The sequence below is a fragment of the Mesocricetus auratus genome, unplaced genomic scaffold (genome assembly GCF_017639785.1).
Source record: "Mesocricetus auratus isolate SY011 unplaced genomic scaffold, BCM_Maur_2.0 Super-Scaffold_4256, whole genome shotgun sequence".
Taxonomy (NCBI): domain Eukaryota; kingdom Metazoa; phylum Chordata; class Mammalia; order Rodentia; family Cricetidae; genus Mesocricetus; species Mesocricetus auratus.
In genome coordinates, this window is record NW_024429182.1 from 20,790,484 (window position 1) to 20,817,492 (window position 27,009).

Consider the following 27,009-nt stretch of genomic DNA (forward strand, 5'->3'; position numbering starts at 1 on the left):
TTTTTTTTTTTTTTTTTTTTTTCGAGACAGGGTTTCTCTGTGGCTTTGGAGGCTGTCCTGGAACTCACTTGGTAGTCCAGGCTGGCCTCGAACTCACAGAGATCCACCTGCCTCTTCCTTCCGAGTGCTGGGATTAAAGGCGTGCGCCACCAACGCCCGGCTGGTGTAGTTTTTTATTTTATTTTAAAACTGAAAGTCCGTGAAGTGAAGGGTGGAATTTCTGGGAACTCAGGGAGCACCTGTCTCACTGCAGCGAGGCTCACGAGGCTCTGGGCAGAATGGCATTCTCTGTCTATCCCTGCCTAGTTCCTTGGCAGATTTGCAAAAATCTGTCAGTGAAAGCTACAGGCCAGCAGATAAAAAGGCACTTCTCTTCTGGGATCTAGTTTACCTGTGTGAAAAGAAACTGTGTTCCTGGCTAAAAGGCCAAGAGACAATGATCACAGAGATGGTGGTGAGATGCGGTGTCTGGTGTATGATGGAGAGCAGGATGGTGGTGAGATGCGGTGTCTGGTGTATGATGGAGAGCAGGATGGTGGTGAGATGCGGTGTCTGGTGTATGATGGAGAGCAGGATGGTGGTGAGATGCGGTGTCTGGTGTATGATGGAGAGCAGGATGGAGCAAGCTAGGGAGCTGGGCACTCAGCCATCCTCCCTTGTGACCTTAAAGTTGACTCGGGCAGTGGGCGGGGTTGGGGTGGGGGGTATGTAAAGCAGCACTTCCGAGGTGCTTATAGTACAGCAAGGGACCTGGACCACCAGCCAGATTTTTGCCATTTATGGGGCACTGATCCTCCAGGCTTTTGTTTCCTTCCCTGGAAAATGAGATTTAAAGGACCCCAGCCCTAAAAGCCTGTGATCTGCTCTTCCCTGCCTGTAAAGAGACCGAAAGCATTTGAAATTTTCCTCCAAGCTGCAGATCTGAGTCTAAAAATAAAGAGAGCCCAAGGTCGTGCCATCAAAAGCAGCAGGGGACTTTTAGAAACGTAAATCCCCAGGCTCCAGCCCAGATATGTTGACTCAAGGAACTCTGGTAGTAGGGGACCTACATCCATGCTCTAAGAGCCCTGCCCCTGCCCCCCCACACCTACCCCTACCCAGTAGTTCATGGCTCAGATGGGAGTTTGACAGCCAGCTCCATCAGTCACCAGCCTAAGTAACTTTAAACAAGCGGCATGGTCTGTCTAAATCTTACTGCCCTCGTTTTTAAAACAAGGCTGCTGCTTCTTACCCAACTGATCCCGAGAGAGAGAAAACACACGTTGCGTTCTTAGTGCAGGACACACAGAAGAGCCCTACAGAGGAGAACTATTACTGCTCGATTCTGTTTATGTGTGGGTGCCTGCGTGCGTGCGTGCGTGCGTGCGTGCGTGCGTGCGTGTGTGTGTGTGTGTGTGTGTGTGTGTGTGTGTGCTGGGACTCTAACCTAGGACACCATGACTATTAAGCCTGCACCCATCACTGAACCACTCCTTCTTCACCTTCAGCTTTTTAAAAATTTGCTTATTTTTCAAAGATTTATTTCAATATTATTATCATCATTATTGTTGTTGTTGACAGTAAGAGGGGTTGACCAGGTGAGGCATATGTCTAATGCTGAACTACATCCATAACTTGTTTGAGTTAGAGTCCTACTATGCTGTCCCAACTAGCCATGAGCTCACTGTGTGGTCCAGGCTGACCTGAAGCTTGTGAGCCTCCCACACAGCAGCCTGTGCTATGAGGCCTGGCTCAACGTCACAGTTGACAGTGACAATAAGACACCAGCGACAGCTCCACTGTGCTCCTCACGTGGCTCGGTGCTGGCTCCCTTCGCTCTTCTGTAGTATGGGCGCCTCGCGTGCTCTCGCATCCCGTTCCCCGCTTCCCTGGCCTCCATCTTACCTTTCACTGAACATTCTTGCAACTGTTGCACCACCCCGGTGTCATTCTCCTTCTCGGCTGGCCACTTGTAGATGTACAAGTTGGTGTGAGAAGAGCCCGCGTCCAGCACAATCCCGAACTGAGGGTGAAGCACATTTAACACGCTTATCAGCACGATGGGCTTCTCCATAGTTAGCTTGCACAGGAAGTGGACAGGGACAGAAATGGTCAAACCACAAAGAGAAAGCACTCTAACCTAGGGGGAGCATTGGTACTGGGGACTAGAGTCACCCCAATCCCAAGGATTACCAGTGTACGTTCCTCTAGATAAGGGCTCCTAATGCTGGCTGCACCTTACAAATGTTCGGGCCATGCCTGCTCTGGGGTCTGAGCCATGGGGTTATTTAGAAAACGCTCAGTCATTCTGGCGCCGAAACAGCTGAGACACTGTGGAAGGATCAGAAGGTGGACCCAGTGCTTCTCAAACTTGTCCACACCCTGGGATCACCAGAGAGTTCCAGAGGCTGAGGCCCAGTCCCACCTCAGGTTGGTTTCAAAGTGGTCTGGTCAAGATCATATGGGAGCCTGGTGGGCAGACAAGCCCGGAAACCACTGAGCTAACCCATGGAGGCTGCATAGACATAGCAAACATGTTCATCTGATTCGGGTTCAGTGAGTGTGGCATTGTATTTTAAGAGAGAGAAACGCTAAGTGTGCTTGCCTTTTTTATTCAGAAAATAACTGTGAAGTTGTATTCCATGTATTTTAAGACATATAAACTTCATGTTTGCAAAAAGGAGGCGGAGGTCGCAGGAATAAATGAAATTGGGAGGAAGGGAGTACAGGAAGGAAGCTTAGGCAATAAAGCGCTTCGAGCCCCAGCAGGCACATGAGAAGCCAGGCATGGTGGCCTATGCTTCCAATCCCAACGCTGTGGCAGGAGGCAGAGGGCTGGGTCTGAGGCTCACTGGTCGGCTAGCCCAGCCTAATCAGCAAGGCCCAGGCCCCAGCGAGGGCACTGTTCAAAGAATAAGGTAGATGGTACCTGGGGGGAACGACACCTGAGGTTGCCTTCTGGCCTCCATGTGCAAATGCACACATGTGTAGGTGTGCCCATACCCGCATGTGTTCCTGACACACAGAAAACAGGAGGAAACGGTAGTGTGAAGATGCCCTAAGTGGTTAGAGGAGAAAAGAGGAAGAGTTAAGTCCCCACACTGAGTTTCATGAGTGTGTGGGTGACGTACCAAGCAGGGATCCTGTGAAGCGCTGTAGATGTGAGTTATCTTATATGAACTCAGAACAATGCCAGGGGGCAGGGGCTGTCTTTATCCTTCCTATATGGATAAGAAACTACCAGGAGGTTAAACAATCTAGTTTAAATCAGACTCAGAGTCAAGACCGTAACCCTGGAACATGGAGCAAAGGCTGACAGAGTGCCAGGCTTCAGGGAGGCTCTCCCTCTTCAAGACAACCCATAGAGCAACTCTGGCATGGCACGCAGATGCGAGGGTGGACCCAGTGAGCTTCCGCACAGTGCATGCTCATCTGACATCAGCAAAATCAAGATACACAATGTTTGCTAGCCCCAGCAGACTTCCTAACACTCCTCTTAGTCATTTTCCCCAAGAGCAACCACGATTTTGACGTTTGTCACCACAAATGACTTCTGTCTGTTGTGAATGTAGCAAAAGGAAATTACATGGCATGCCCACTAGGTGCAATCTCTTTTGCTCTACACTGTAAAATGCATCCAAACTGTGTCCTCTGTTCATGCTTTTCCATTGCTGTCGAGTATTCTACTATGTGCCTACACTATGTTGATGGACATTCGGATTACTCATAATTGAGACTATTAGGAATATAGCTGCCTTGAACATTCTTGTGAATTTCGTGTTTATGGAATAAAAGCTTACATATATATATGTGTGTGTGTGTGTGTGTGTGTGTGTGTGTGTGTGTGTGTGTGTATTTTTCTTTTAGCTCTTTCTCCCCTGGAGTAGACCATTTCCATTTTGATAAACTGATATTCACTTTTGATTATACTCCTAAATTGGGTATAGATCTAATGTTGATTAGTGATGTCTGCCATGGGCTTTGTGAGAATAACATGGTGGCACATATAGTTTTTTTCTTATATAAATAACTATGTATAAGTGGTGTTCTGTGAGTATGTATGTTCATGTACATGCTGGCGCATGTGTGTGAGTACATGTGGAAGCCCAAGGATGACACCAGGAGTCTTCCTTAGTTGCTCTCCCCTTGTTCACTAAGCAGGATCACAGACAGCTAGTCTGTCTGGCCAGTTTGCTATGGGGATCCCCTATCTCCCCCTTCTGAATGGTGGGACTGTAGATGGGTTGCCATGCCCTCCAACATTTATGTGGTTCTGGGACTGGAACTCTGGTCCCCCTGCTTGCTAGCAAGTGCTTACTAGAGCCATCTTCCCGGGCCTCGAACATGTAGGTTTTACTCATCTCTAATGGGGAAGCAAGAGAAGAAAAGCAGAAAAAATGGTGTCATTTGAGCTGTGCAGTCCAAAATGTGGTCTCCACTTGAAAATGATTAATATATATGTATCTATATAAGCATACATATATATATTTTTAATATGCATTTATGTTATATAAATCCATATTGCCTCATTTATTAATACCCAAGAGCTTATAGTCAAAAAAGACAGGAGTGTGTAAGAGACCTCCCTGGGCCACTAGGACTAGCTAAAGGAAGAGCCTCTTGGGTACCTAGAGTCATTTCATTTCACTGGGAGGCACCACTGTACAGACCTCCTGAGGATCTTTGATCCCCCATCTCCTCAGTGTTCTGTGCCTCCTTTTGCACAGTGTGGGGGTCTCTTTAATTATTAGCTTTTTGCGCTCAAAAAAGTAGTATTCTTGGTTCTAAGCATAACCAAGAAGCAAACAGGGAGACTCCTTGAGTCATGGGAATTAAAGAATGGGCTTAATTAGGTGACCCTGGTGGGTGGGGTGGGGGGTGTTGCTGATTGGGTTCTGGGGCCTTTAGACCCAGGAAACCTCCCAGGGTTTGAGAAAAGGCTTTCCAGTTATACAATTTTAAAAAATTCCATTGACCCCCAGCAGGGCCCCTGAATTCTTCCCACCCAATGTTCCAACCACAGTGACATATGATAAAAACTATCGAGACAGCAGCAACATTTATCTGGCACCAGGACGTCTTTCTTAGTCTTTCTATTTTTGTCATCATGAAAGCCTCCCTTCCAGGAGCGCCAAGGAACTGGCCTCAGTTCTGTCAGCCTGTTTCTCTAAGGCCCTATGCAGTGAGACAGTGGGGAGATGAAAGCGTTAGTACATTTGCAAGTATTTAAGACAGTGACCCTGGACATCCCACAAGGACATGCACGGCACTGAGGGCTAACCTGTGAACCATGCCTGGCACTGAGGGCTAACCTGTGAACCATGCCTGGCACTGAGGGCTAACCTGTGAACCATGCCTGGCACTGAGGACTAACCTGTGAACCATGCCTGCACTGAAGGCTAACCTGTGAACCATGCCCACTGAGGGTTAACCTGTGAACCATGCCCACTGAGGGCTAACCTGTGAACCATGCCTGGTACTAAAGGCTAATCTGTGAACCATACCTAGCACTGAGGGCTAGCCTGTGAACCATGCCTGGCACTGAGGGCTAACCTGTGAACCATGCCCACTGAGGGCTGGTTTAGGTGGCCTCTAAATTGTTTCATAGAACAAACAGTTGACATTTTGAGAACAGCTAAAGCAGGACAGTCTATGTGATCACTCTACACATTTGGGGAGTTTGCCTCTTGGGGTTGCAGTGTCCCCTAGGAGCCCAGATCGTCCCCACCTCACACCTGTGCCCCACCACAACAGCATCCTCCAGAGTATGTTCCGGGAAGCACAGGGGCACAGGATCTCAGCAAATCAACCTTGCACAAGTTTGGGGAATGTCCCTTCTCCCTCCCTCCTGGATTTGCCATCCCATTAGCTAGTGAATACTTTAGAGAAATTTGACCAGGAGGGAAAAAAAGCAAAGCAAAACAAAACAAAAGTCTTCCTGCAGCTCATATGTAAAGCAGTTCTAAAAATTCCTGAGTATGACTTTTATATTAAAGAAAAAGATTAAAATTCCAATGGTGAGGAAGAAATCTGGGAATTCCACTATTATTATCATTATATTATTTTTATTATTTCAATAGTATTTTCCATTTTAAGAGTACCAAGGAGCCGGGCGGTAGTGGCACACGCCTTGAGTCCCAGCACTCGGGAGGCAGAGGCAGGTGGATCTCTGTGAGTTCGAGGCCAGGCTGAACCGACAGCCTCCAAAACAATACAGAGAAACCCTGTCTTGTAAAACAAAGAGAGAGAGAGACAGGGACAGAGAGGGACAGAGAGAGAGAGAGAGAGAGAGAGAGAGAGAGAGAGAGAGAGAGAGAGAGAGAGAGAGAGAGAGTACCAAGGATCTATTAAACATCTAAACCACAAGGGGAAAGATATAAAATTTATATAAAAAAATTAAATTCCATCTAGATGCTTTTTTTTTTTTTTTTCAACATCCAAAGTTTTTTTTTTTTAATAACAGTAAGATCCAGGGTTAGTTTTTGTAGCCGCGGCTGGCCCTTCTGCCTCTGGCACGTTCGAACTTCCGGCCCTTGGAGCGGACATAGGGTTTGGTATGGCTGTGTGGCGTTCCTGGGGCCTTGCCAAAATGTCGGTATACCTCTCGGCCCTTCCGAGGACCAGACAGGAGCACAGTGCCACGGCCCTTGGGAGACTCCAGGGCTAGCTGGTCAAAGGTGAGGATCTTGCCCCCAGCCTTCAGGATGCGAGTTCGGGCACGGCTGCTCACCCGCAGTGCACACACCTTCAGCTTGGGCACTTCGAGAATCCTCACGTCATCTGTGACAGTCCCCACAACCACGGCAGTCTTGTTCTCTCGGCCAGGAAGCTTCATCTTTCGGATCATCCGGGACAGGGACAGAGGCGGCCGGTTAGTGCGACTCATAAACAACCTTTTCAGCACAACCTGATTGAAGGTGGAGTTGGTTCTTCTGGCCAGAAACCTGTACAGCTTGACTAGCAGCCGCAGGTAGATGTCCTGGCTCTTGGGCTCCTTGCGCCGAACCTTTCGGTCCTTGTTGTGTCGAATGTCAACACCCATGATGGCGCCTCCTGCTCGGCCAGGTCCGGAAACTAGATGCTTTTATTATCACGTTATCACCAGATCTTTGCTTCCTTCCAGTTTTACGTGTGCATTTTCCACAGGGTGGTGATCTTTTTGTACAACCGACCTTGCTCTAAACCACCTTCAGTCTCATACTAGAAGCAATGACCGGGGCTGCTTTATACACTCTACCCCAAACCGCCCAGCCTGCTGCTGTGGCTTAATGGTTTCCTCTCCAAAATGAATGTGGTGGGAATTGACTCCCCATGTGAGTACACTGGTAGGTGGGGCCTGATGGGAGTGTGTGTGCCTTTGGGACAAGAAAATGCTACTTTTATGAGGAAACCTGTGAGCCGATGAAGCGGGCTTTGGGAAGCTGGCCTGTCTTTTCCTAACCCACTGCCATGTGAAGATGGGTGGTGTTCCCCTGCCAAGAAGGCAGAATCCAGGATATCATTTTGGAGACAGAGATGTGTACTTGCTAGACTTGGAGCACACAAGTTCATGAACCTTGGACTTCCCACTCTCCAGAAGTTGGAGAAAGTAAATTACACTTTTGTGGTAGTGTGTTATAGCAGTTCGAGAGGGACTGTGACTCCAGCTGCCAGGAGCAACTTCACAGGTCCCCTTTAGAAATACTGGCTCTTTAAACCCTCCCCCTACTCACTTAAAGACCTTTAACTTCAGCAGCCCTGTTGGTCTGACTCAGGAAGCCTGGGTTTATAAACAAAGCTTATCTTTTACAATGTATTTCTAATCCCTATAAACAGGCTAAACTAGCCACAGAGATGCCAGCAGAGCTGATAAACATCTAGAAACTATTCTTTTCCTTTTTCTTTAGTTAGAGTTATTAGTTCTTGAATAGAAACTTTTATTTTGTTGTTGTTTTTAAACCTGTGGTAAAACATGCATAACACAAAATGTACTATGTGAACCATTTATGGTTTGCGATTACATTCTCATTGTTGTACACCAATCATCGCCATTCATTTCCATGTGCTGGTTTAAAACTGGATAATGTTAAATTACATTAAAGTAAGCCGGGCGATGGTGGCGCACGCCTTGAGTCCCAGCACTCGGGAGGCAGAGGCAGGCGGATCTCTGTGAGTTCGAGGCCGGGCTGGACCGATAGCCTCCAAAACAATACAGAGAAACCCTGTCTCGTAAAAACCAAAAAAAAAAAAAAAATTACATTAAAGTAAAAATAACAACAGATTACATTAAAGTAAAAAATAACAACTGTTTTACAAGAGCCTTTGGGAGTGCAAGCCAAAGCAAACTCTTTTAAATTCTCCATAAAAAGATAGAATCGCAAATGCCAATTCCAAAGCACCATTTTAGTCTTCTTTGGAAAAGTAAATCTGGGGATGTCCACCACCCTTCAGCAGTAGTGAGAATCCCTGCCGAGTGCTGGCTCAGAAACCCCAAGGCACTAAGGGGGAAGGGGCTTCCACGAGTCCATCTTCTGTAAAGAGGCATCTACAGTGGACCACCGCCCACAGCTCATGTTTCCATAGATGTTCTGACAAGCCATCTCTTTATTCCATTTAATCCCACCCCATCCTCCAAATAGATGTTATTACCATTCACTTGACATGTAGGGAAAATGAGGTGTAGAGGAAGGAATGTACCTGTTTAAACCCACCGTTACTGTGATTGAAATAAAATATCCTGCCCCTTGAGCCTACTTTCCACAGGAAGGGCATCTTAAACACAAGTCTGAGATTCGTTATAGAGCTATCTAGCATATCAAAATATGAATGCTCATGCTAAAAGACTTACCAGTGGCCAGTGGCCATATGAGCAGAGAGTTAAGGAGTGGTAGACAGAGCAAAATTCAAAGCATTTTCCCCACCTAGACCCATGGAGACAAAAGCATTCTTTCAAGAACAAAATTAAACATTGCTATTGACTGTCCACTTGGATGAAGTCTTTGTTTTTAGAAGCATAGATCTATCATCTAAAAGTGCATACTTAGTACTAATACTCAGAAATTCACTGACTTCCGTGGCAAGAGAATGCCTTAGGATGTCTGTTGAGGATAGATTCCTGATCCTTCTTTTGGAACATTAATACTGAGGGGAAACAGGATGTCTGGAGGGTCCTGGGCTGGTGGTCTGTCACCTCCATTGACACACCCCTACATCTAAGAAGGAAGCAGTTTTTTCTTCAGATCCTGTTCACTCTACTGAGTCAGCAAATTTCTATAGTATCACCATTCAATTCAAGTTCTGGACTGGCTGTGAGTTAACACTTGCATTGTGACTATTATTTGGTCAATGGTTATTTATTCCCTCTCCGTGTATATACTTTTCTAGTGTTGCTCACTGGTATATTCCCAGAACCTCAAACAAAGCAAACATTCAATGACTGTCTATTAAATGGGTACAAAAAATGTATGCAAAGACAAATGAAACCCAGTCCCTGTCCTTAGTATGTTTAGAACTGAGTAGTAGCCGGCCAAATAAGTATGTGGACACAATAAAGTGCTCTTACTGTGTTATGCCAGATGTGCCCCAGGCATGAGGCCGCCACCTCCTCAGCAATACTGAACCCAAACCATGTTAAGCAGAAATAAAACTAGGGTAGATCATCTGCATAAAACATAAGACTCTGTGTACAAACAGTCAAATAAATGTGTCTTTTATATGGTTATTTTAGAAGTGAATATAATCAATTCTGCATATCTGTAGATTCTGCACTCATGGAGAATGGCAGAGGGCAAAGCAAAAGTATGAAACAACAAAACATTTCCTAAAATTTGTTCATACTAACCCTGTACAGACTCCTCTTGCCATTGTTCCCTAAACAATACAGCATGATAACTATTTGCACAGACTTTATATTATATTGGGTTTTATGGAGATGATTAAAATATATAAAAATTATATCTCAGAACTTCAGATGGGTTATATGCAAGTGGTACTCTTTGGGTATCATAAAGGGCTTGAGTAGCCACAGATACTTTTTAAGTATTTTTTTATTGATTCTTTAGGAATTTCACATCATGTACCCCAACCCCACTCATTTCCTAGTCCTCTCAAATTCACCATTCACCCTTGTAACCCCCCAAAATAAAATAAAAAATAAGGAGCCAATCTTGCCAGCCTTCTGGACAGCGACCTGCTCCCTCTATCAGTCACAACCTTTTCTCACGGCTGTCACAGCATCTCCAGGTCTGTATTGTACCACTCCTGCCTCTCCATCACAAATCTGTTTACTTACAAATGTTCACTGCAATGAGTCCTTGTTCTGGTTCAAGGCCCCTGGCTTCTGCTACACCATAAATACTAGACTTTCTCCAAAACTCCTCTCAGATACACTGTTGTTGCCCAGAGTCAGGGAGATCCTGTGCCTGTGGTTTCATTGGACTGGCCCCTTCACGCCCTCCAGCTGCTCATGGATGGAGTAGATGTTGGGGTGGGCTAACTCAAGGCCCTAGATGGTAACTAAGTTGGTCAGCCCACTGTCTCCTCTGGGTCTCACCCTACCCCTACAAGGAGCAGGGCCAGTTCTCCCATGCCCACAGATTGTGATACTCAAGGTGGGTGACTTGGAACCCATAGACTCTGAGGGCCAACTGTGCTTTTACCAATAAACTTCTCAACATAGTTTAGTAGGTTGTAATGTGTCAACCACACAATTTTAATGTTCCATATTCACTCAACTGAGGTTTGAACCATTTCAGAGATGTCACCAGAGAGTACATTCCAAAGTAGCAATGTCCAATAGGCCCTCTATAGTGGTGGACATCTGTCTCTATTGTCCAACATTTCATTCCCAATATGAGATAGAAATTTTACCGAAATCAGTAAGGAACGTCAACAAATGAGCAGCTTTCGTATGTAAAATTATCTTTGTACAAAATGAATCAGCAACGCTCCCATATCCACTTGGATGTCAGTAGCTGCTCTCCTATTACCTTTTAGTTAATAAATGTCAAAGACATGGCTCCCTTTTCCCAAACAACATAACAACACAGAAGCACAACAGACTTGAAGATCACTGCGAGTGAAGGAGCCAGCCCTGACCACAGCAAACACTGGGAACACAGAGCTCAAGTGTACCTCCTCAGCAACCCCTTTCCCCCTTGACGCAATACTGAACATGCAGAAAGGTCAGATCAAGAAGGCGCTCGCTTGCTTTTGGAGCTGGTAAACAAATAGCAAAACCAAGATGTCATGAGGCTTCAACTGCGAGTGAAGTCTTGCCAAGAGAACCAATGCCACTAAACACTAAAAGACAAGAGACCACCATCAATGAGACAGCGCCAGCTTCTGTGCTGACAAAGCGACTGCTGTACACAGCACAACTGGGATGAACTTGTGTGACAGACAGATGCCAATGGAACACCCACGCCTTTCTACACAGCAAGTGCTGTGGGTGGGTGGCAAAGGTTTCAGAAGCAGGGCGAGCATCTGACTTTCCAGGCTCATAGGTCATCAGCTTCTCATCAGTAGAACGAATATACTTCAAAATGTGTGACTTCACTTCTACACAGGTCACTTTCCACATACACGTAGGCGTTCACTGGCCCCTCATGCCAGGTGGCCCCCTATAGATAGATATGTTTACTGTCTTTTCAGCTCAAATGTAAAATGGTATACTAAGAATGCATATATATAAACTTACCACTTTTTAAATGAAAAGATAAAAAAATAATGACTGCATTACAACTATTTGTGATTTCACTTGCCTTAACATTTTCTGGCAATGGTTTGTTCTGGGTCAATCCCACAGCAATCAAAGCTATCACGGCCAAGACAGAGGAGAAACCGAGGATGATCAGGATATTTTTGGAGCAAAATCTCTTCACCTTCGAATCTAAAACCAAAAATAAGACATGAGTAAGAAATAAATAAACAATGATTTTTCATGCCTTTTTGTCTGGTTTTAAGATGACTATCCAGAAACACCAGAGACATTAATAAGAGGCCTATCTGTATCCACAAAATACTTCCAAACAATTGGAAATAATTCAATAACAAACTTGTCTATACCATGAAGACTAAGTCAAGCTGGTGATAAGGAAGGAAGAATGGGAAAAACTGGGACACTCGCAGGGGTGGGATGAGGAAGAGTATCATGAATGCCTTATTTCATGGGTCTGATGCATCTATAAAAGACAAGTAATAACTACCAGAAGACAGAACAGACCTCTTCATCCTTAAAATATACACATAAAATATTGAATTTGCTAAAAAAATGACATCAAGCATAGGCACACCATTAAGCATCAAATACCATCACCACTGCAGAACATTTTCTGGCTTGACAGAGTTTTTGGATCCTAATACCTTTATATGGTAAGCTGACAGAGTTTTGAACTCTTTAGACTGTTATTCCATTAGCTAATCTATTTTAGTTTTAGTCAGACCCTAACAAAGGACATTTTAAACATAGTTGCTTCACCTGGACTTAAAGAGATCACAGAGAGTACATGAATCAGAAATGGAAGTTTGCATCAATACTCAACCTCTTCTTCAGTCAATTTCTCAAACTATCTTCCCACTTTTCCTTTGGCTTTGGGCAAGGATGGGAACACTTAATACAGAATTATCTGAAAAGGAGATGGGCTCTCCAAAGAAGTTTACCTTTCTCTGAGGACAGAGTGAGAACAAGGGAGGTGGGAGAGAGGACTAAGCTTCCCCCTCCTCGCTTCCCCTCTTTGTCAGCAGAGGCTGGCAAGGCACTGACATGGGAATTCTTCCTTATGCTCTTGAGGAGAAACCTAAACTTTTCCAAGACTGTAACATGAGTGCTTAGTCTGTCCCAAACCCCAGAGTCTTTAAGAAGTCTCAATCCATCAGGCCAAATGGTACAAAACTCAGGACAAAACTGCTAGCAATACCATTACCTCTTACTTCCAAAGAAGGAACAATAAATTAAACCCACAGTACTTATGTGCTCTCTTGCTGAATAAACATACACCTTGTTTAGATACCTGCCTCCCCCCAAGGTAAGGGATGGACATGCTCAGTTTGTGTGATCGCACGTCCCTACCAGTGAAGCTTTCTACAGTGGGTACATACCTAATCTCTGCTCCTGACAACCTGACACCTGCTTGAGCAAGACAGGGGAGAAGTGGACACTCTCTTTTCCACGGCCCTGCCTGGATGAGATGACAGACACTGATGGCAGAGCTGAGAGATGGAAGGAATCCGAGACTCAGGGTCAGTTTGAGATGCTAAATTGACCAACCTTGAGCTCATCTTCCCATAAGATTACACTTTGACCCAATGCTAGATATTAATTAACTGAAGCTAAAACATCCATGTACAGATGCTTTGGCAGAAAAATCTGTCCTCTTTGATGCCAGACCTCTACAGTCTGGGGATCAGGAGGGATGTCCTCTTCTTCATTTCCAAAGTGATGAAATTAAAACAGAGCTATCAAGATGGACTCTGGTTAATCAGTTATAATGTGGATGGGTAGCATTTTGTAGCTGTGTATCACTTGTAATAGAATTTTAAATGTTATTTTTCCATTTCTGAGGCTGCTGTAAAAATACTACCCATACAGTTATTTCCTTTTCATAATGATAATTTTGCTAATTCATTTTCTTACCACATCTTTTATAAACATTATTCTTAGCAGTTATTCTACTGCTAAGTAGAATAGTTATTCTACTACAATAGTATTCTACTACAATAAAAGAAATCAACATGACCTCTACTCTTTAGAATTAGCCTTTCATCGAGAGAGACAGGCAAACCAAAAGAAAAAGAGATTACATGAATAAATGATTTCAGGTTATAAGTACTAAAAAGAAACTAAAACCAAGAAATGTGATCAATTGATTGCTGTAGAGTTGGGGCTTGAGGTAGACAGTGTCAGATTACAGGTCAAGAAATCGTGTCTGATGTTTCTGTTAAGAACTGGGTGATGGGAAAATACCAGCTATGAGAGGTAATAGGAACATTCCAGAAAGAAGGAACAGGAACTACAGAAGCTCCAAGGTGATAGGTTAATACAACTTTGCTTTTCCTTTTCCTGAGCAAATATTTGTTAACCACTTTCCACATTTACCTGGCTCTTGTAATGATATCCACAAGTCTAGAATACATCAGAGTTCTTCACCATATTCTTATTTTTTATACCCCAAGAGGAGTAACGAAAATGCTGTGTCTTCCACAGACTTCTCAAAAGCCCTGATCACAGGCAGGAAACCAGACATTTCACAGGAAGTGGTACTAGATGTGGAGGTCCAGGCTGGCAGAAAAGGGAAGGATAGACTGCAGGGACACCCCTGCCCAGCATGTGGAAGTCTCTGGGTTCCATTTCCAAGAGTGAAAAGGGGAAAAGGGTTTGGGGAACCACCTTCGTCACTCTTGGCTTTGGCCTACAGGTCTTTCAGATCCGGTTTTACTAAATCAGTCATGTTTATTATGAAAACCCATGCCAACTATCTTCTGCATAGAAAGTCTCACCTCACTGATTCATGGGTAACAAGAGGAGGTTTCCATCACTCAACATAAAGTGGTGTGTGGGTTTTTTGTTTTGTTTTTGTTGTTTGTTTGTTTGAGACAGGGCTCAAATAATCCAGGCTGGCCTTGAACTTGACAAGTAACTGAGGATGACCTTGAACTTCTGGTTTACAAGTGTAACAAGAGGTTCTTTGTCCCAGCTGCTCTTGAGAGCCCCAAATGAACACACAGAAGCTATATTAATTATGAACTTTTGGATGGTGACTAGGGCTTCTTACTGGCTAGCTCTGTCTTAATTATTAACTCATTTCTATCAATCTATGTACTCCTCCGGCAGTATTGCAACTCTGGAAGGCCCTTGCCTACCTTTCCAAGAATCCTCCTCTTCTCCTAGTCCTGCCTATTTTCCTGCTTCATCAGCTGAATGGTGTTTTACTCATCAACCAATAAGAAAACCATATACAGAAGGACATTCCCCATCATACAAGCATGTGACATTTATCAGTTTTATATGATTCTGGGGACCAGACTCAAGGACTTATACATGATAGGCAAGCACTCTGCCAATTGACCTACCCATAGCATGGTACTTTTTAAGACTTCAAGAGATGATTTTACCAAAAATATCCAAGCACACAGTGTTGCTTTTTTCTTTGAATTGATTATACTGCAAAGTTCAAAGCGGCCACCTTCTTCACATTTCCTCCCTTTCCTATGACAGGTAAACAGGTTTTCTGTTTAACATCAGAGAGCCAGGTACCAAGTACTAACTTCCACTCTCCATTGGACAGAAAGATCGGAAAGAAGACAAAATTTTACTAAAATACAAACTAGTTTCAAGCCAATAAACTACAGAAAAACACCCCTAAAAATCCCTACTTCAATTCTTCATTCTTGAGATATCCTGTTAGAATCTTATTAAAGTGAAAAATCACAATTAATTTATCAAAATGCCACTCTAGAGAGAAATCCTAGGATCTCTGTTTCATGCTACCAAAAATATAATCTTTTAAACATTTTTCCACCCATAAAAAGCTTTTTTATGTTGACAGATGTGGTGAGTCTCAGGCAAAGGCAATTGAGGTGACTGCATCCAATTTCCTGGGGGCCACATCTGGAGCAGTCCTGGCTTGTCATGGGAGAAAACAGCACCCATGGACAAGTGCTGACAAGAGACAGGGACACACGGAGGTGGCCTGTGTTTCCAGCCAGGAGTGGAATTCTCATGGGTGTTCAGAGGCATACTGTAGTCTCTTCCCCCTCCTCCTGGAGTCAGCCTCCCCACTGTCTCTGCCACTCCCCTCCTGTCCGTCAGAGGACACACCCTTAGTCCACCAGAGGACGCACCCTTAGTCCATCAGAGGACACACCCTTAGGCCACAGTCATGTTTGGGGGCTTTGTGCCAGGTTCCTTGGATACAGCCACCCCTTGCTCTTGACACTCCCATTTCATCTGACCCAGAAAGGCCTTTCTGGGACTCCCACACTTACTGGTTCCTTTCCTTCAGAATTCATCTTTGGGATGATTGTAGAGATTGTCTATAACCTAGACTCTTCCTGATCAAAACTCTATGGTAACTTCCTGCTGCCTGCTGTGTCCAAGATCACAATTACTGATAGTCCAGCACTATCGGTTGCCTGTGCTCCCTGAGGACAGGAACTATTTCTCTGGCTTGTTCACAGCTGTAAGCCCATGGTGAATGAATGACTGAATTTTGGATTCTCAAATTGTTTTGTTCAATGTGGCATTTCCTTCACTTGGAATTGTATTCTCCCCATTCTTCACCAAGTCCTTTTCTTTGTTGCCCCAATATCAGGCTCAAGTGAAGGTTAAACTCCTCTCTGTACCTTTCTTTCCCCCTCTTAAAATAAATAGATTTTTAAAAAATTTTAAATTGTATTTGTTCAGTTTGTGGGTGTGTTTCTAGGTGCACAGGAGCCATGGCACGTGTGTGGAGGTCAGAGGAAAAACTTGCATAAGTCAGTTCTCTCCTTCCATGTCAATTGTAGAGACTGAACTCAGGTCATCAGGCTTGGTTACAAGCACCTTTCCCTGCCAATCCAACTTGTTGGTCCCAGTAGTGTCTGTTCTTGTGTGCTACCTCTAGATAAACCACTTTTGCTTCAGAGTTCTACAGTTGTTGAATAGTAGGCTATGGTTTGTCCAATCTTTCAATTAGGTATTCAGTAATTATTGAATACACTGCACTATGAGACTAGACTTGTCTGTGGCTCTGTGCTATAGTAGTTTTAGTGAACAAAACACACAAATGTTTCTCACATTCATGGAGCTTATAATCTAGTTTGGAAGTCAGACAAAATAGTAAAATTTGGAGGATGTTAGATAATTATAAGTGCTAAAAAAATGGTACAAAGAGAGGAGTGAGGCAACCAAGGAAGGCCTTTGAGATGACCTTGAGTGAGTCAAGAGGATAATAACATTTAAGTCAACTGGAGCTGTATAGGAAATGGCTCCAAGGCATGACAGTGCCTGGCCAGGAGAACAGTGTGGCCTGAAGAGTGATAAGAGGAGAAATGACAAAACATAGTCAGATGGCTAATAGGGTACTTTGCTCATAAGGCCTTGGAGGTGCCACTGAAGCCATTGCCCTACTCTGAAATGTATGATTTACTCCAGAGTAACTTGTATGATTTATGCTCAACTGTTTAGAGTTAGACATAGAACCATCAAGGGCCATTGAATTCCTTGGTGCTTGAGGGTGTGGCCATCATGAGGATGTAGTCACGTAGGACAAGATTTCCCTGCTTCTTGTTTCAATATGGTATAAGCCTATTCCAATAGGTCAGGTCATGGGACAACTCCATAGCCAAATTTGGCCAAACCAGGATCTATCAGATTCAACTTGTTTCAAAATAGTCAGTCAGGTAGGTTCAGGAATAAATACCATGCTCGGGAAGTCTTCCCAACACCTTCTGTGCTCTGCTAAGAGAGTCCTCAGGAGTAGTCAGAGCTAAAGTCACCAGAATACACCAGCAAGAAACCAGCTCTACAGAGATGCTTAGGCTAGTGCTTGCCTGTGCAGCCCTTCTGAGGGACCTTCTAGATCCGTGTGTCAACATGAGCAGTGGTGTGATACCTACTTCACAAAGTTGTTATGTAAGACACAGTGAGCTCACAACATAACCTACACTTAGGAACTCTGAGAAACAGATTCAGGTTTTAACCTTTAAAACAATAACACATCTACCACAAACTAACCCACTTAATCCTATAAGAAAATATACTGTTATTATCAGGTAGACAAGACTTCCATAAGTTTTCTAAGCCTGCCTCAACAAATGACCACAGGTTTGGTGGCTTAAAACAATAAAAAAGTTCTGACAATTTTAAGGACAGAGTCCAATATTGGGGTATTGGCAGGATCACAGTCCACTCAAAGGCTCTGGATGAGGTGTTTGTCCCTTCTAGCCCCTCATGATTCTTGGCATTCCTTAGCTTGTAGATGCATCACTCAGATTATTGCTTGTCTCTTCACATCCTCTTTTCTAGTGTCTATTTGACTATCAACTTCTGGCTTTTTTCTTATTAGAATGACAATCATTGACCTACCTATTTTCACTTTTAGTCTTTTGTTTTTGAAACAGGGTCTGTGTAGTTCTGACTGTCCTGGAACTTACTATGTAGAGTTCAATACTGACTTTCAACCCTCAGAGACCTCCCTACCACTGCCTCTTGAGTACTGAGATTGAAGGTGTGCATCATCACCCCAGCTTGGCCTATTTCTAAATCTGGAATGACATCATCTCAAGTTCTTTAATTAATGGGCTGGGAGATGGTTCAGTCTACTGTGTTTTCTGTGCAAGCATGAGGACCTGAGTTTAGATACCCAGGACCCATGTAAAAGCCAAGCACAGTGCAGTGGTGCACATCTGTAACCCTACCATGGGAGATTGGGATGCATGGAGACAGCAAGGTCTCTGGAGCTTGCTGGCCAGCAAATTTGCTCAATTGGTAAGCTCTGGATTCAGTGAGAGACCCTGTCTCCTTGGGACATCACATCACATGTAGCAGCAGAGTCCATCATCCAGAAACAGAAGCGACTAGTACCAACAATGATGGGAGACCGGCTCTGACAATACCGCCAGTGTTCTTTACTACTGCAGCATCTTTGATCCAGACAATGAGAAGCTTACCGTTTGGTGGCAAAGACTGTGGTTAGCAAGAATATCTAGGGACATGCTCAGTCATAAACGCCACAAAAGGCAGAGAAGGGATTTAATTCGAGTCTTCTGACTCCACCCCAATGTTTCCAACAGCTTTCCTGCACTAGTGACCTAAAGAAATCACTCAGGGTCAACCATTCTTGGTTCCCAAGTTCCATTCGGTTGAGAAGATCTTATTCTGTTTTGTATCCCTCACATTCCTCCAATCAATCAATCCACACTCAGTTCAAGGATAAAACAGTTAACCTGGCGGGGATGTTCCTGCCGAAGTTTCACTTGATGAAGGCAACAAAGATTCCACCGAAAACACAGAAGCTGAAAATGAACTTTAGGAGCATGATTTTGATCAGTCGGTTAAAGGACAGAAGGCAAAAGGGTAGGAAAAGAAAGTAAAATGACAATGACAAGAGACACAAAAACACGAAGAGAATATGCAGGAAGGGCGGGGATGGGGATGAGGGCAGCAAAGGAGACAGAGAGGAACTGAGTAACTAACTCTGTGCAGTGCTTTTTTCCAGGGTTGAAGCCCACTGATCTCTTGAACCATAGCCCCCGGAGAAGTAATTACCGGTTTGTGTTGGAGTTGTGATTAGCTAATTATTCTTCTTCTTAGCTGACAGCTCTTTAATTGGAAAATAAGTATATTTATTTTAATCAAGTCTGGCAGATGCTCTGAGGATCAACCCTGGCTGGGGAGCCTATCTAGGGACAATCAGGCAGTGGGGATGAGGCGGTGTGCAAACCAACCTCTGTTGAAAAGCAGGCTTAGCCGACCCTAGGCTGCCCACTCAACAACCCTTGTGTGATGTGCCCTTCCTGATTAGTCACTGTCACTGTCACGGCATTTGATTGTGCCTGACTCCAAAAAGCGCTAATGGCTGCAAAAGTCAGTTGCCAACAGAGTTCTGTGGAGGAAGCAAGAAAGCAAAGGAGTTCCTTCCCACCCCCCGCTCCCCTCACTTCTTCCCACCACACCTCCCACTCTCCCACTGGCTCCCCCGAATCCATTTTCCCACAGATTTCACTGAACATAAGAGGTCTTTGTGATTAGCACGGAATCTCTCATGTTTAAGGGTAGGGTTGGCAGGGAGTAGGGCTGTTTCCGGCAAAGTGATGTCACTGAGTCTGCACACTGGAATTCCCTGTGTCTTAGCCAAAATGCATAACAGTCTGAGGTCTCTGCACATTGCTTCCACTGAACAAGTCTTCTCCACATCTGAAATCAAACAATTGTACACTTGGGACTCTACTCTTTCTCAGAAGCAGCTGCATATGTCAACAAGCTGTGGTTATTTGCCAACACACAACACACACACACACACACACACACACACACACACACACACACACACACACATGAACACACAGAGTGAAAAAGAGAGAGACACAGACAGACAGAAAGACACTGAGAAAATCAGCCACCTCAGCAACAGTGGAACCAGCATGAACTGACTCACACAGACTATGGTGCTCTGGTTGGCTGGCTCTTGTTTTCTATGTCTTACATATGTAAATCCTCTCATTCCTATTGCCTCATATTTTTAGCCATGAGGCACAAACTCAGAGCCAGCATCAAAATATTAATGTGGAAAATTATACTGTAAATAAAATTAAAGTGGTGTATCAGGGCAAATGTTTTCAAAACTATCAAATATTTTGTTTCCTAATATATTAGTCACTAAAGTCATCAACTCAGATATAAGAAAAGTAGAAAAAGTACATGAATTGGTAATTTAAAGAAAAGGAAATACATTATTCTCAACATGAGAAATGCATTAGAATTACCTTTCATTAAAAGGAATGTAAATGAAGCCAGAGTCATGGTGGCACATACTTTTATTCCCAGCACTCAGGGAGGCAAAAGCAGGTGGATCTATAAGTTCAACTCCAGCCTGCTCTACATAGTGAGTTCTAAGCCAACCAGGGCTACCCAGTGAGAATAGCGGGAAGCCTTCTGAAATCCAGGCTCTGAGACACTAGCCAGGGCTGTGCAAGTAGACTCATCTGAGGATCTCAGGCCTGGTCATCCCCTTTCTACACAGTCCAGTGTTTGTGACCTTCCTTGCTCCCTGTCTCCATACTTTTCTCTTCCTATTTCTGTTTGTCCCTTTCCCTCTCTTTCCTCCTTCCTTAATTACCCAAGCAATTTAAAACTCATAATAGAAATTTCTGAAAACTCCAAAGGCTTTGAAATGAAGAGGAAAGTTTAGAGGGCTACCAGTTTGTGGTTATGGCCAAGGAAGGTGAGCAGTGGATAAATGGGAAGCTATGCTTTAGTGGTCTGGTGTGGGCTTTGCTGATGGTCCACACTAATGTCCTGCCGGCCACTGACCAATCCAATGAATTCAAGCAGCCACTTGTGGCTCCAGATCAATGTCATGCCTTCTACACTTTCAGGAAAAACTGTCGGCTCTTATTTTGGATGGATTCAAAGCTTTGAGAGAACAGTGGTACTGTTCCTTTGAGCACCATCAATGTTGAGAAAAGGAATGATCCTCCAATAAGACATAGTCAAGGTTCCAGATAGATGTCCTTGGTAACTTCATCCTTCATGTGACTCTTCACCTTTCAGCTCAGAGTACCTGAGCTTCCAGGTCAGGAGAGCTCAATCGTAAATTGGTTAAACAACTTCCTGTCAAGAAAGTGACAGATATAACTGATAACTCAGAGAGACAATATACAGGTCTCTTAGAATTTTTTCTAATTATATTTTCTGTATCCATTTGGATGAAAGGGAGTCAAGAGGAGTTAGAGGAAGATCCCTGGACCTCAGAGGCAGGGTATCCTCTCTTGTTAGTAGTCATTTTGATGTTTTGAGACAGAATATCTAGGCCAGGCTGGCCTTACCTCCCTATGTAGTCAAGGATGACACTGAATTTCTAACCATTGTACTTCCACCTTCCTTGCTGGAATGACAGGCATATGCCACCACACCCAGTTGAGGAAGTTTTGAGGTCTGAACCCAGGGCATGTTAAGCAAGCATTCTCCCAACTGAGTTCACTCAGCCCATAGAAATGTCCTCTGAAAGCAACACTAAAAAGATCAATACAACAGATGAGAATGTCTTCTACCACATTTACCCACACTTAAGAAGAAAAGTGTGTTTAGTCCTATGTCTCGGAAACTTTATTAAATCTAGACTATGACTAAGAAAGAGGTACTCTACTACTACTGTATTCTAGATAAAGCACATATGAACATGTTGGGGATAGGGCCAACTGCATGGAATAAAATGACAATGAAAAGAAATCAGCAGTGCATCCATTATGGTCTGAGGAGTTGTCATGTGGATGCTGGGAATCTAACCTAAGTCCTCTGCAAGAGCAGCCAGCGCTCTTAATTCTGAGCCATCTTTCCAACCCTGACCAGATCAAGTTTTCTATAAAGTAGAAAATGGGATGGCCATTACTAATAATAAATGAGCACTACAATTTACATGCCCATCTTCAAATGTTGGTTTCACAGAAGTCTCTTTCTGTCCATTCCACAAAACATAGTAGATTGTTTCTCTAAAGCCCAAAGGCCAACTGAGGTAGTTTTTTAGTGTATTGGTGATACCTAAAGTGGTCTACCTGTGAATATCATGTGTAGAATTAGTTCTTAATGCAATAAGGTTATACATAATTATGAACTGTAAAATTAATGTCAGTATGAGTATAATAAGACTCTGTAGCTTAAAAAGTAGGTTCACATGTACAGGTAAGTTTGTTGTATATTTCTGTTCATAGAGTTACATAATAAAACATGATTGCTTTAAAAAAACCCAAAGGAAAAGACAACATGGAGACCACATGAATGACAAGGAGCTCAACCTCTGGCTTCCTGCTCACATTCAGGCTGTCTGTGTCCTCATTTACCCTGGCACACAGGTAGGAAGGGTGGCAGACCAGGAAGACCTCTTGGGAGGTCAACAAAGACAAGAAGGATTCATCTTTTTTGCTTTCCTTGGGAACTGCAGCAATGTTCGCAGTGGAAGGAAGTGTGTCTCCACCTTAGCAAAAGCTCAGGATACCACATCCAAGGGAAGCACAGATTCTGATACTAGGAAATGAGTGCCAAAGAGTTGGAATTCTTTACAGAGACTCCTAAAGGGCCAGTGACTAGGAGGAACACACTTGAGCCAAAGAGGAAAATTTTATTCTACCTTCTGGGAAAATCTGTTATCTAAAACTGACCTTTAGGATGACAAATTGGCAGTGCTACCCTTAAGGTCAGGACAGTAATCAAAGACAATACTTGGATGTCAAAGGCAACACTGGACCCACCCTCCCTGATTCTCTCAGGATTGAGTGGGTGAGGTCACTGCCCCACAGAGCTTAATATGATGCTGTTCCAAACCAGCAGTGAGCTAATTCCTGAAACACCAGTGCTTACAACTCTACCTCGTTTAACTCTTGGGGCTTTTTTTTCCCTCTTCACATTGTGTGCATTGCTAACCTCCACATCCCTACAGACCACTCACTCCGAAGCCCATCAGCTTCTGCCCCACTCTTCGCACTAAAGTTGCTCCATCCACAATCTTGTTGCTAAATCCAGTGGGTATATTTCAGTGCTTATGCTTCCTGTAGAATTTGATGCCATTGACTTCTTAAACTCTTCTTTCTTGGCTCCCATAGCACCAGACTTTTGTAACAAGCCTCCTATTTCTCTGGTCCATGCTTGCTGGTTCTTTGCTCTATATCCATGAATGGTTGCCCCACAGCATTCCATGTTGGCACCCTGGTTCATCCCATTGTATGTACCTGGTCCAGACTGAGTGGTGATGGTTCTCAATATCTATAGGATAATGTCCTAACCTCAATGATTACAACTCCGTAGTCTCAATGGCTGTGACCCCTGGTCCACACCACTAGCCCAGGGCCATCTCCTGAGCTTTGGGTTTATAACACAGTCACCCCATCACACACACTCACTCACACACACACACACACACACACATCTGCTTCAGGTTTCTGCAGGCAAACTCACTATGTCTGGATGTAGCTTTCTCCCCCCGTAACTCAATCTTTCTATAAAATCTATTCATTAAGTCCATTACCCCTTGACCCTACATCTTTCTAGAATCCATCTTCTCCCTCAAAACCCCAAATATTCTCTTACTAAATGTTATCTGCTAATTATTTCTTAAATCCATTTATTTTCTTTTTATTTCTTCTCTGGATTCCTACAGCAGTCTCTGTAGGGGCCTTTCCATGTCAATGCAATTCCCTTTCCAAGCCATCCTTTTCCAAGCCAGCATGGTAATCTAAAACTGCAAAGCTTCAAAATAAAATACGAACATTTTTTTTTGTTTTTGAGACAGGGTCTCGCCATGTAGCCCTGGTTGGCCTGGAACTCACTATGTAGACCTGGTTGGACTTCAATTCACTAAGATCCACCTGCCTCTGCCTCTGCTTCTGAGTGTTGGGGTTGAAAGCAGGAGCCATCACACCTAGCTAAATAAATCCAGACTCTTTAATAATAATGTTAAGGCTAGTCTGACCATCTAGCTATAGAAGTCAAGGTTCTTAACATGTTAGGTTCTGAAGCTAGGCTCCTTGTTCCATATATATATATATACATATATATATATGAAATTTCCATATATATGTGTATATATAGGGAAAAACATTTGTTTCTATCTTCTCTCTGAAGCATTCCTTCCCACTCACTACTTTTAAAATCTATCTCAAATGAAATTAAGACAGGGATAGTACCTTACGTGTAATAATGGTTCCAAGAAGTCTTCCCAAAAGCCTCTATTTGCTGGCCTCGGGGTACTCCTACCACAATGCTACAGCAACTTTTAGCTAGCATCAGTCTCTCCTTGAGGTTGTGCACCTTAAGAAGTTTCCAGAGCCCAGCAAAGAGTCTGGCCAGCAGCACATTCCATTGTCAGTAGGAGAAATGAATGGATGAAGTTGATTTGGATTTTTTCAGTCTTCAATACTTCCCATAGAAGAGAGAGAGAGAGAGAGAGAGAGAGAGAGAGAGAGAGAGAGAGAGAGATTGCTTTGACCATCCCAAATATGTTCTAACTTCTCAGCTCTGAGCTTCTATTTTTAGTGAGCTGCCACGCAAGCCCAACTTTAGTTTGTGTTTTGTAGGAAGCAAGGGGACAGATGTTTGGGTAGTAAATCCCAAACCTGAATCCCAAAGCTTAGTCATCCACTCCACCGGATATGTTTTTCAATGAATTACCAACAATAATAGACTCAAATTCTATGTTTATAATTGAGAGAACTGCACCCATAGCTGGCTATTCCTTAGCAAACATGGCTAATTACACTTTGTATCTGAAAATCGGCCATCTAGTTGAAGACTTAGGTTTAGGTAGCGATGCACCATCACCTACATGATGGAATCTTAACCCTGTCTATTCCTAGCAAGTTACTTAATCTCTCAAAATCTTCATTTTTACACTGAAAATTAAAGCTATTACTTACTTTGGTAAGCTGATAGAAAGACAGAGTAAGCTTTATATGAAAAGGGGTGACTTTAGGGAGCTGTGAAGGCCTGTGGTCTGTCCAGGAGACACTCTGTCCAGACATATGCGTGTGTGACTTTTCTGTCGCCCCCCAACTCTTGTCCTTTCTGCATGGATTCCCCCAAACACCTCCAGCATACCCTGTCAAAGAGAATTCAGGTTCCCTCCCTGCCCAGCTTGTTCCCCGAGCACCCACAGTTCCGTGAGCCCCAGCTTGTTCCCCGCGCACCCACAGTTCCGTGAGCCCCAGCTTGTTCCCCGCGCACCCACAGTTCCGTGAGCCCCAGCTTGTTCCCCGAGCACCCACAGTTCCGTGAGCCCCAGCTTGTTCCCCGAGCACCCACAGTTCCGTGAGCCCCAGCTTGTTCCCCGAGCACCCACAGTTCCGTGAGCCCCAGCTTGTTCCCCGAGCACCCACAGTTCCGTGAGCCCCTCACCCAGCTACTGACAGCAAGGAGAGCAGCGGCCTCCTCCATTCCTCCCGCCTTAACCTCACTTTTCACATCTACACAACCTGCGCACTCAGCAAATGCTGCACAGTCCTTTGCTCCATCCTGGGGTTCCGGTGCCCAATACTCCCATGCCATGGATCCATCTTTGGCTGCTTCCTTTTCCAACCACAACGTCCTCCTACGGCTGGTTCCTGATTGGTCCCTGCATCCACTCTTGCCTCTCAACAATACACTTTCCAATTGCAGATGAAGTGAGCCTTTCAAAGTGTCCATCTGTCCATACACAACACATTAGTTTCAGAACACTTCATAGCTCCCCACTGCTCTTAGTAAGCAGAATAAAATGTTTAATATAGCCCACAGGTCTATGTTTGGCCCATCACTAGTCTCTAGCCTGCTTTATAGTTATCACCTTGCCTTCACTCTGTCACCATTCAGGCCTTCAGTACCAAGTTGTCCCTTGCCATTGGATGCTACCACGATGTGTTTTCTCAGCCTGGAACATTCATTCCCCGCCCCCCCTTTGCTCAGCTGTTGTCTATTCTTCCATCAGATTCCAGCTGCAAATTGCTTCCTCAAGCATTCTTTGGATGTTCCTTCTCTAACCCCCTTAGAGCACTCTAAACTTCTTCACAGCACACAGTGTAATCTAATAGTTTACTTTGCTGTGTAGATGTGTCATTAAAGCAGTCTTTCCTAGATCTGCTGTGCAATAGATTCATGCAAGAACTTCAGAAAAACATCCACTCCAGGGACTCACTCAACTGAAATAAATCAGAATTGAGGCTAAGGCCTGGGCCTTGGCATTTTTAATGACCTCGTGGCTTAGTTAACATGCAGCCACAACTGGGAACCACTGGTTAGAAGCTAAGGGGATGGCTGGGGATGTAGATCAGCTCTTGCCTGGCATGCTCAAGGCCCTGAGTTTGATCCTCACTGCTAACCTCACTGTTAACCCTTTTTAGACAGGGGCCAAGCACACAGCAGCATTGCTCAGAGCCACTGTGTTTGCTCTCGCTGTTATCCCTAATGCAGTTGTTATTAAGGTCAGCAAGTCTGATGGCTTTCTTTGTACATTTTTTCACTCCCATGATTCCTTACTACAAAACTCAAAGTAATTAAAATTATAGCAGCCAAATTACTTCATTTTAGATCTATTTATTTTTATTTTATGTGTATTATGTGCAGGGGTGTTTTGCCTGCATGTGCATCTGCACAACTCTTGTGCCTTGAGCACAAGAGGCCAGCAGGGGGCATCAGATCCCCTGGAACTGTAGTTCAGAAAATTGTGGAAAGCCATGTGGGTGCTGGGAACTGAACCCAGGTACTCTGGAAGAGCAACAGCGTTCTAAGCTGCTAAACATCTCCCTAGGCCCCCAAATCACTTTCTTAAAATTCAACATATTTCTCTTTCCCTGTCAACACAGAGCTTTGACCTATGAACTATGGACTAT

The 27,009-nt window shown here is 44.1% G+C and overlaps 2 protein-coding genes across 2 annotated transcripts in view; both read right to left on the reverse strand.

The window, feature by feature from the left end:
* Positions 1-27,009, reverse strand: part of Entpd1 (ectonucleoside triphosphate diphosphohydrolase 1) — a 76,164-nt gene that overhangs the window by 20,155 nt on the left and 29,000 nt on the right. Inside the window, exons 2-3 of the mRNA XM_013118072.3 lie at positions 11,721-11,848; positions 1,885-2,002 (exon numbers count right to left, since the gene is read on the reverse strand). Coding sequence (XP_012973526.1) covers positions 1,885-2,002; positions 11,721-11,848 — 246 coding nt within the window. The remainder of the gene's footprint in view (positions 1-1,884; positions 2,003-11,720; positions 11,849-27,009) is intronic.
* Positions 6,416-7,070, reverse strand: LOC121140037 (60S ribosomal protein L18). The gene has a single exon (XM_040744697.1). It carries the CDS (start codon positions 7,019-7,021, stop codon positions 6,455-6,457), a length of 567 nt encoding a protein of 188 aa, XP_040600631.1. The 5' UTR covers positions 7,022-7,070; the 3' UTR covers positions 6,416-6,454.